Genomic DNA, 11,140 nt, shown 5'->3' with positions numbered 1-11,140 from the left:
CCCCCCCGACCATCCACAGCTGAGGTACCACTGCACCATGGGGCATGTTGAACCGAAGTCCTGAGATATATGATATATACCCTACCACAGCCTACAATGAGGTATCAGTAACAACCAAGATAATTTGATGTTAAGGATTAGGTTGGGTTATGTTGAGAAATTTTATGACCGGAGCGCCGCGCCAAGGACAGGTTTGTGGGTCGAGCGCTGTTTAAATGAAGGACTAAGAGCTACAGTTAGGTCGTTCTGGTGTAATGCTCTATAGATAAACTGAATATTTTTTATGTTGGGAATCCAATGCATTAATAAATATGTTTCAACTTGTAATGTAGCTTGTAACTTGTAACCGTTTTAAGATTCATATTTACTGCTGTTGTTTAAATATCTTGTAGAATTACTTTTCGAGTCTGTTTTTATTTGGCAATTTTTACAAGATTTAAGACAAAGGAAACTTTCGGAGTGGCTCATTGGAATTGTAACAAAAAATTCAGAAATAACATTAAACACAGGAAAATATTGAGTGTCCAAGGATTTAGTCTCCCAGCATTAAAACAAATATATTTACCTTTCAGTAGTTTTTGCTTGTTTCCGTATGGCCATAGTACATTGACCGGTAATTCCTCTGGCTTGTAAACTTAGCTTGTCTTTTAATCCAAGAGGAAGATATTCTAGATAAAATAAATACTTAAAAAACAAAAAAATAGTGTTTGTTATCTTGGCACCATCCTCTCTTGATATCCCCCCCCCCCCCATCCATAAATATCAACCAAAAATTATGCTCTCAAAACCTAAATCTGAATTTTTGTAAAAAGAGGTATTATCAAAAATTTCCTTATCTCTGAATGGTTCATCAAGTTCCGAGCATACAAAAATTTGATGCGAAAAAGAGAACACAGATGATTTTAAACCTCTTCTAAAAGAAATGTTAATGACCTTAATCCGGAAACTTGATCCATGATCCGCATCAAACATGAAATGGATCCTAAGCACTGATTCCAAGTTAGGTTAAGTATAGAAAGATCGTCACGGTAGGTTGCTCCTTTTCAAAAGGAAGAGGGGGGAGGGATACCATATAACTTGTTTATTGGTTTAAGACTAACCTTTGGTGTGTTGAATAAGTTTATTTGCTAGAGCTATATATATCTCAGCTTCCATACTGGTCCGAGGAGGGAGAACACTGTCAGGAGAAGGTAAAACTAAATATCAAGAACACAATTTAATGAATTCGAGAGGTCGATGAACTACCTACTACAGGTTCAAATATTTAACTTTAAATCAGTGATTCAAATTTGAACCAGCAGTAGGAGTTCAAATTCATCAAATACGGGCCTAGCATCCTGCTGAAAATGGACCATCAGGTTTCAAGTCAAAACACCTAAACTTTTTCTTTGGATTATGTATATATGCAGACTACTGAGTTATATTCTCAATTTTCAGAAAATGCCACCTAGGGAATATTGAGCAAATCAATTTTTAAGAAATTAAACAAAAATTTCATTTTAAGACTTTAATCTGCTTCTTCTGGGTTTTTTGACGATATTTTTTGACGATATTTTTTTAACAGTATATGACATGGTCTCCAAATTTTTTCATTTTTCTTTCACAGTCATGAAACTTAAAGTAGCAAAAAATCATACCCCTAAGTCAACTGCCTGACTATCAAAATTCGTCCGAAAAAGTTTTTTTGATGTAATTTTCACTGATTTTACTTCAAAAAGTCTTTTTTTTTTTTGCAGTAATTGGGCAATTATACAGTTCACTTAAGATTTTTTTGCTAAAACATGTCTTATGACTGTTAAATTTTTTTTTTCCAGCAAGGAAAATTCACAAAATTTGGGGACCCTGCCATAAATGGTTCTAAAAATATCGCAAAATAACACAGAATAATCTTGATTTATCTTTGAACCTAGAGTTACGATTGAGTTTAGACTTAAAAATGCACTTGATTTCTACAATTTCTTTAAAATGGATTAAATTAAAATTCCTTAGGTGGCATTTTCTGAAAATATAGATTACTAGGCTTTTATCATTCATAAACCTTCCCTGTGGTCACGTGATGTCCCACAAAAAATTTGGACCCATCGGTTCAGCCGTTTTGGCGTTTATTGGATACAAACAAACAGACTAACAGACAGACAAGCCAAATTTATATATAGATAACTCAGAAGCCTGCATAATAATACATTCCGAAAAAAAAATTAGGTGTTTTGACTTGAATCCTGATGGTTCATTTTCAGCAGTGTGCCAGGAGAAAATAAGTTAAATATAATGCTTTCTTTCTTTTTCTAATCATTTCACAGTTCACAGTTTACACTAATAATGTCATTCATTATATACTAGAAGTAAAATTATTTTTGATTTTACACTAAATTTTGTCGCCCACTTTGTTTAGACCCAAAAATGATATCCATCAGAACAATTCATTCCCCCCCCCTCTCACTCCACAAAAACCCTTCAACCCCGATTTTCAACAAAATATGTACCCCCTGCTATTATTTGAATATACCCAGAGGTAAAGCGCAAATAGTAAAAGAAATTGAGAGTCTAAACATTATCTACCCTCTGTCAGATTCTAAACTGTACTGAACCGGAAGTTTTATATGGAAACTTGAAAGGTTTTGCACTGAAAAGAGTATTTGCCCGATTTACAACGGTACCATTTAAACCTTTATTTGAGTAGCAATGAGAAAGATCGCTTTTTCTGTGATAATCTATTCTTTAAAAATATAAATAGAAAACCAACAATTGAAAAGCAAAGGTTTAGAGGGTACTGCTGTGAATCGTACATAATTGGTGTATAAAATTACGCTGACCGTCCCTAAAAGTTTAAACCAACCTCCACGGGAAGCTGATAATCCAGGATCCGGTTTGAACTTGTTCTCGGTCAAGGTTCCGTTAAACTTGTTCATCCCAAAGTTTTCCTTGGCATTGTGTGGAGGAATTCCTGAACCACCATTCTCTATAGACCAGGGGGCTTTACCAGCAGGCCAGGGGTACAGGGCATCACTTCTTATAGTCCGGATCAGAAAACTCAACTCTTTCTAAAAATTTAGTGTGTAAAAATATGTTAACAGAGCAGAAAACTCTGGTTTTAAACCCGTTCGATTAATTTTGATATCAACGGTGGACACTTTAGATTTTCTTCTTGATCCTCTCTTTTGGACATTCCTACTGGATTCCGAACAATTAGAATGAGAGTTCTGTCATTTGTTGCACGCTAAATTTTCCGGCTTCCGATTGGCTGTTCTGTTTCTGAATTTTAGACACTTTCCTTGATATCAAATGTAGATTAAATTAATCTGCAGACTAACAAAAAAGAAGATCAAGCAATGATCACCGTATCCACAATAAAAGAGTATTCAGCTTCGTCTGAGTAATAAATAGAAAGTTGAGAAAGTTCAATAAATAATTGAAGAAAACCAAATGATGAATAATAAAACTGTACAAATGATATGGTTGAATTCTAGGGTTAATAAAAAGATTAAATTAATTAGTGAATTAACTAACAAAGTAAGGGAGGTAAAATAAATACATTTTTATTTATGTGAACGAAGACGGACAAGGGGGCAGGGGCAGTGTCACGCCCGAGACACTTGAAAGTGAGCCCCATCCACTATCCATTGGCTGGTTATTTTTAATTAGATCGACAAATAAAAAATAAATGATTAGAAACACCTACATTGTTCTCAGCATGTGCTGCCGCGTACTCTAGACATTCTTTCTAAACATAAAAGATAGATTAGAACTATTTTTTACAATTATCAATTTTCTTTTCATCATTTAACTGAAAAAAAATATGTTAATGTGATAATGTTGTCAATATTATCAATATTATAATAACATCAGAGTTCAAAACTTTTGTATCTTTTAACTGTTCATAATCCGCTCAGTCGGTTTCCATTCCCTATGGCGCGTCAAATAAAATTTTTCAAATCTTCTGGAATTGAAGTTTTATTCATCAATTTAAAAGATTACCCTCTAGATAACAAGTTATATCACATAGTAGCCATTTCCGAGCTATTCCGAAAATCTTGTTAAAAAATTAGGAAAAACAAACCGAAAATTAACAAATTTAAGAACATTTTTTCAAGTCTCAAAAAATTGAAGAAAAGTTAGTTTTTCATTTGGACTGTGTCACCATGCGCTTAACTTTCAGTAACCGTCTATTTTATGAATTGCCCGATTCACCATGGTGCCCTTTAAATCCGTGTATGCTACATACATCAGCAAGTAATATTAAGAGAGAAATTACAATTGAACTTATCAATATTCAGATATTATATATATATATATTATCAATATTCAGATAGAAAAAAGAATATTTTCAACAGTTTAGCTCAGACTAAGGTTTTCAGAGTAAAATTATAAATTGGGCAACTAAATCTTTAATAGAGAGTCATTTCAATTTAGATCGACAGTACCTTTAAGTTATTTAAAGAATTTGAGCCGCGGTTTAAATCCGCCAAAACCCGGTTTAAATTAAGCGCCGGCCTAAATCTTGAAACATTTGATACAATTTTAAGTGCAACCAACAATATTTAAACCGCGGCTTAAATTTAAACCGCCGCTCAAATTCTTTAAATTCGGCCACTGGATGATTATTCCCTAGAATAGCTGGATGACTGATTACTGTAGAACTGGATGATTATTCCATAGAATAGCTGGATGACTGATTACTGTAGAACCGGATGATTAGTCCCTAGAATAGCAGGATGACTGGCCGAATGCTACATTTTCAGATCTTTGATTGCCTGGGGTAGATCGGGCAGTTTCATTTCCTAGAAGCATATTCATAGTTGCTAACAATTAAACATTGAATCATTGAAACAACAACTGAAACCATCAATCAATCAATCAATCAACGAAGCGATAAACCAATGGATTTAATTCATGAACTAATTCATCAACCAAAATGTTACTAAACTAGCCTGCTTATCATCCCACCGAACATCTTACAATAATTGGGATTTAGATAATCAAGACTAATCTTGCAAAATATTGGAAAAGACTCGGCAAATGCAATCACAATCAGATCGGGGTTTTTTTTATTTGGATATTTCAAACTTCGCACTTACGTCAGGTTTCACATCAGTTTCTGGTTTTAAATTCAATCTTAAATCATCTCAAAGGGGGGGGGGTTGATATAACTCATACTACTTAGCAAAATAAAGCAATTACAAGGAAGAATATTCAAACAAATCGCTATTAATTAACATAAAACGTCAAGATTTTCGATTCTTGAGTCTGGAAACTATAAAGTATACTTGACAGTGTAAATAAAAATGTAAAGAAATGTAAATTCAAAGTTTTATTAGGAAAAGGTTCATGAACTTGTCAATTTAAAAGTAATGGAGAAATCTAGGAGAGCAAATCGAGAAAAGTTGTATAAAAAAGCACGCGTGTAAAAATTTTAAAAAATTGCTATCAATTAGGTTAGGTTAGGTTATCATTGTATTTTTTGTGTCAACCAATGATATGTCATTAAAGCCTTCCTAATGTTGAATTGGTAAATTAAGGTTCTCATAATAATGGTGACAACATATGAATATTAAAAAAAAATGTGTAAAAAATTTTAACGTCACAGATTGAAATATTCAAAAGCTGGACGATCCCGGTTTTGAATCCGGGTCCAGATCTACATAACAATGAAATGAATCCTAAGTGCTGAATTTTTTATTTAATCCTAAGGATTCGCCCTCAACTAAGCTTTCGGTGTGTACTGCAAAGATTTGAACTACACTGACCGAAGAATTAGTGGGTTAAAGTGGAGAGTGTATTGACCCAAACTATATTTACCTAGGCCTATAGCAGGATCGTTTGCTTCTTTTAACTTTTTATGAAGACGAATAGGAATCTAGAAAAGAAAAAAAATTTAGAGAACGATTAAAGTTGAGACCTGACTGAACTGCCTACCGCCGATTCAAATTTGAGTCACTGATTCAAATTCTTCCTTTATCTTTAACTTTGAATCGGTGGTTCAAATTTAAACCAACAGTAGGTGGTTCAGCAACGCAGCTTAAATTCATTAAATCCGGTCTCAGGAGTCGTATCAGACATACAAACAGAGATTACTACTTTATGTCTAAACGATGATACTTCACTTTCTTCTTGGCAGACTCTGGGTTAGGTATAGGTTTGATAAACTCCGGAGGATCCTCCCCTCTCTCCAAGTACTCCTGGCTTGATATCTGTGCCTTCTTAACATGTTTAACTCCTAAACATTAGACAATGAATTGCAAAAAGAAGTTGATCTTCGCGTAGATAGTTGAACCAATCCTCTAGTACATTCCAGAGCTGGGCATTTTTGAATCGTGGTGTGACTTTTATCCTATTTTTCAGTGCTTAGGTTCCGGATCCGTTGGATCCGCAAGATTTTGGCTTCCTGGATCCGGATCCGTATCAAGGGGCAAAATATCAACGAAAAACTGCAAAAAAAATTTTACTCTCAAAACCCAAATCTGAACTATTAAAAAAAGAGAGATAATAAAATTTCCTGATTATACGTTAAAATATGCGAACAAAATAAGACAAAAAATTTGAAAATTTTGCTTTGTTAAAAATTCAGTAAATTTTAAAGAAATAACCTGGATACGGATCCGGATCAATTTTTTCCAGTGCGATCCAGGATCCGGATCAATTTTTCCAGTGCGATCAAAGATCCGGATCCGCATTAAAATTAATCGGATCCTAAGCACTGCTATTTTTAAACATCGTCAAAATTGGTAAAATTTAAATAAATTTTGTTGAAAAAAATGTAATGAACATAAATCTGTATAATAAAAGTTCCGAAATGTATGAGTGTGAGAATACCACAGGTCTGAAATATATGAGGAGTACACCCCAGGTCTGAAATGTTTGAGTGTAAGTATACCCCAGGTCTGAAAAGTATGAGTGTGAGTATACCCCAGGTCTGAAATATATGAGTGTGAGTATACCCCAGGTCTGAAATGCATGAGTGTGAGTATATCCCAGGTCTGAAAAGTATGAGTGTAAGTTTACCCCAGGTCTGGAATGTTTGAGTGTGGGTATACCCCAGGTCTGAAATGTATGTGTGTATACCTCAGGGTAAAATGCATGAGTGTGAGTATACCTCTTTCATGAGAAATCTTGGTGTCCTCTGAGTTTAACTCTATGTAGCAGAGATTGCAGTAAAATGTTTTCTTATCTCCCTTCCTACCCTTCTCTACGGTTCCAGTTGATCCATGACTTAATCAAATGATTCATATATTTTAAAAAGGAATTAATAAACGAATAATAATAATTCTTTTTTTGATAAATTATCGTAAAATAAAGCACATAAGATAAAAATCAAAATAGCTTAGTTAAAGCATTGAAAAGTCATTTTATCTCTAATTTTTCTCTAATTTCTGTTGAATTTAATGTGAACCCATCCCCATCGTATCTCTATTTCTAAGCTCACAGCTTAAAAGCTTGAGTCGAGTCTAAATCTCTTGTCTCAGCTCAATTTTCAAACTTAGACCGGACTTGGTGAGTTTTGTTCAAGTTATTTTACAAGATTTGACTCAACCCAGCAAATCTTTAGTCCAATGTATCGCTAAACCTTAATTTGGTCTCAATTGTTAGCCTAGTTGAGACAAATTTATCCCTAATTATTCAAATTACGGTCTCAAAAACAAACGAATTCAAATTTTTAACTCCTTAACTCTCTAGTTGTTGACTGAAGTAAAATTTTGAGGTTTTGTTGCTCCCGATGAGATTGCTTATCTATCTTACAAGAGTGGTTTCACCACCCGACCCGGTCTAGTTATACTATTATTCAATCATACTTTTCTACTTGATTTTTAAAATGCATATTCACCTGAACCCAGTCGGCAACCCTGAAACAAATTTAATGAAAATAATTTTATGATCGTAAAAAAGATTTATTTAGAATTTGACTATTTTTTTAAAAAAAACTATGACCAATTAAATTCCTACAACGCGAAAAATTGTCATAAATGTGTATTATTCCTTGAGAACTGAAAGGTTTCCAAAACGTTGCATAAGCCTCTTATCTCAATCTTTTAAGACCAAACGAAGTCTGTACAAAAGGTGTCTCAACGTGTCGAATTGTACCCCCACCACACTATTGAAATTGTTTCGAAAATATTTCAAGAATTAGTGGGAGTATACCTGCTCTCTGTATGGCATCTAATTCTTCATGATTTTGATAAAAGCCATCAATCTCGGATTTGTATCTAACACTGATATTTCCATCCACCCCACGGGGACCTAAAATACAAGACTCGTGACTGCCGTTGATATTTTCAGTTAGCCAAATTCCTTACAAATAACCCCTTAAACAACCTTCTGAAAATGTGATGAAAATAAAACCTCCCTCCTGTTAGATACTTTTAGCCGAAATAAATTTAGTTTTTGTTTTCCCCAATTCCACGCAAAAATACCTTCAAAGGAAAAATGGGAAATGCTTTTTCAAAAAAATATTTACCCCTGAGAAACGAGTCGTTTTCTGTTTTGAAAAGGGAAAAGTTCTTTTTCCTGGGCATAACAATTCATTCTTGGTAACTATATTTTCTACCCACAATAGACTAAGTATCTTTACTAAAATAAATTACAGATTTGAAATTCTTTACAAGCTCTTAGCTGAAAATTTTTGTTGAGAAGGGAGGGGGGGGGGGTAGGGGGGGTACTCGCCCATGTTCCCCCCTCCACCCTTGATAGTTTACCTAGCATATATTTTTCATCTTGAGGGATCTCGAGTTTAGGAAGAGAACTTGCACTGCCAACTTCAACGTCTTCACCTAAATATTTTATTATCAAAAAAGATAAGTTCTTCTTCTTCTTCTTCTTCTTTTGTGGTGATTCTCAGGAGTCCCGGTGGGACCATTATGAGAATTTCTGCCAGGCAATGAACTGTTGATCAGGACTACTGCAAGGCTGGATTTAGATAGCCTCAACAGTTCTTGTGCATAGATAATCATCATATCGGGATTTGAACATATTGATAGAGGTTTAACTTTTGACATGAGCTGGTAGTTTGTTCCATATATCTGGTACTCTGATACTTAAGAAATTCCTTCTGATTTCAGTCCTTGAAAAGGAGGATTCAAGGTTTGCTGGATCAGCATTCAACCTTGTTCTTCTGGTCTGGTTTATTTGTTTGAACCAGGTAGATGAGTCAACCCTGTCAAACCCATTTAGGATTTTGTAAGTTGTGATCATGTCCGTTTTTATTCTGCGATCCTTTAAAGAGAGTAGTTTCAGCTCTTGAAGTCGATCCTTGTAATCTTGGCTAATTTAATTTAATTTAATTTAATTTAATTTAATTTATCATTATCCATCTTTTACATTAACTTTTTTTCTAGATAAAGTAAAATATTTTTGTACATTTTTAGAGTTTAATAATAATTACGAATCATTTATGGAAAGTTTAAATCCATTTTCTATGGAAAATAATTACTTCCTGGGATATGATTGTCTGAAACTGAAAACTTTAGAATGGTGGATATCAAGATTAATGCTTAAACTCCTGGTTTTACTAAACCTGATAATAAAGAGACTGTAAAGGAAAAATGTAAGGGGGTATAGGCGGAAACCTAAGTATCTTTGGAGTTGATCGACACCCATGAGAGTTCTATATGATGTTCCTGTCTAAAGAAATTGATAAAAAACTTCCAATTTATACAAAAACCGGTATATAACAAATCTTGTATAAAAATAGTAGGTTTTAAACTGATCATATTCAGCAAATACGCAACTAATCTAAAAACGACGATATCCCAGAGGAGACTAAGTAATTTTTTTATTTTTAATAGATTTAATTAATAATTATAATATATAATTATACGTATGATTATTTATACGTCCGTATCACGTGACCAGAACTTCCACCAATGGCAGTGCAGTATTATTATCACTTGTCTCCATCTGTAATACGAGACCAGTATACTTCACTGCTCAAGACGGTAACATCAGATAGAACTCGCAAGGGTTTCGATCAACTCCAAAGATACTTAGGAGATCAATGATTTTACCACTCCTTGTTGGTTGATAAGAACTTTCCCCGTCACTTCCACTGTTCTCATCCTATTAAGCAGAATTTATTAAATCCATCAGAGTTAAGCCTTTACTTTTAGAAAGCAATTGAAAACAAATAAATATCAATTATGTTCATTACATACAAATTTCGAAAAAAAGCCTCTCAGGTAAAAGTCTCGACTTTTAAAATTAAAATTCCCTTAATGAAAAACATCTCACCTGTATAGACTCCTCATTACCAGCCCTGGCAAAGGTTTTAATATTTAACGACATATTCTGAAAATGTATAAACTTTGAAACCAACTATTAATATGAAACGTTTACGTCAAAAATAAATAATTTAAAAATCTCTGAATTGAATTTATGTTGATCACGAAGTCCAGACTCTTCAAAAACCAGACTAAGACAATCTCAGAAATCAGACGACGCCTTTTTCATAATTAGCGGTTGTAAATTTGGACGACTGTCATTTGAACTACTGATCCTATGAACTATTGAATATTTGAACAAACGATTTGTTTTCATAACAGGCATGTTATTTTCAAGTACTTTTAATATAACATCGAGTTTTTCCGTTACATTTTTTATATATTAAAGCTAGTTATTTTTTTAATATATGTCAAAAATGTATTCAAATGAGCACCATTGTTTTACCTTAAATATTTTCTTTTCAACTTTATTTTAGTTGAAATACACCAGTGCGCAGATTAGAAGATCAAGTGTTAATAAAACCAGAGGTCATAACACAGTAGTTCGATAGTTCGATCAGTTTTTCATAAAAAAAAAATTGTCGTCTTCCATATGAAATTCTCTCAATGTGGATGACGTCTGGATGACGTGTGATATATTCAAGTATATATAAATCGCTTCTTTTTAACACAAGTAAACGCATAGCATACAAGGTTATACAAGTGGACCCGCAATAGCATTTTTAACAAAATAATTGTGGAAAACACGAGATAAATTCATAAAAAGAGGAAAGAATAAATGCAAACACTTCAACGTTTTATCAAAACAAGGAACAATTCGAAGCCGAGGAAAGAACTGGAAACTTTACAATAGACTAAGTATCTTTACTAAAATAAATTACAGATTTGAAATTCTTTACAAGCTNTCCATATTAGGAATGTTTTAGGGTTTT

At 33.5% G+C, this 11,140-nt stretch overlaps 2 protein-coding genes across 5 annotated transcripts in view; both read right to left on the bottom strand.

Moving 5' to 3' along the window:
- The window catches only part of LOC111710757 (ubiquitin-like modifier-activating enzyme 6), a 24,765-nt gene extending 23,845 nt beyond the window's left edge, over window positions 1-920 (bottom strand). Inside the window, exon 1 of the mRNA XM_023484883.1 lies at window positions 909-920. The gene's annotated coding sequence lies outside the window, so the exon portion shown is untranslated. The remainder of the gene's footprint in view (window positions 1-908) is intronic.
- Window positions 921-5,719: 4,799 nt separating this feature from the next.
- LOC111710755 (uncharacterized) lies at window positions 5,720-11,052 on the bottom strand. Of its 4 annotated transcripts, none has more exons than XM_023484880.1 (9): window positions 10,654-11,052; window positions 10,219-10,385; window positions 9,996-10,047; window positions 8,688-8,762; window positions 8,134-8,232; window positions 7,820-7,838; window positions 7,091-7,206; window positions 6,102-6,214; window positions 5,720-5,854 (listed from the first exon to the last, which is right to left on the bottom strand). In XM_023484880.1, exons 2-9 carry the CDS (start codon window positions 10,270-10,272, stop codon window positions 5,735-5,737), a joined length of 648 nt encoding a protein of 215 aa, XP_023340648.1. In that variant the 5' UTR covers window positions 10,273-10,385; window positions 10,654-11,052; the 3' UTR covers window positions 5,720-5,734. The 4 variants fall into 4 exon arrangements, with proteins under 4 accessions (XP_023340648.1, XP_023340649.1, XP_023340650.1 ...); XM_023484881.1 differs by having other exon boundaries at window positions 10,219-10,399; window positions 10,826-11,052; XM_023484882.1 differs by having other exon boundaries at window positions 10,826-11,052.
- Between the last annotated feature and the right edge of the window lie 88 nt (window positions 11,053-11,140).

Source organism: Eurytemora carolleeae, unplaced genomic scaffold, assembly GCF_000591075.1.
Source record: "Eurytemora carolleeae unplaced genomic scaffold, Eaff_2.0 scaffold968, whole genome shotgun sequence".
NCBI classification, from domain to species: Eukaryota; Metazoa; Arthropoda; class Copepoda; order Calanoida; family Temoridae; genus Eurytemora; species Eurytemora carolleeae.
Note: the sequence above shows the minus strand (reverse complement) of the source record. Positions and strands in the feature narration are given on the sequence as shown.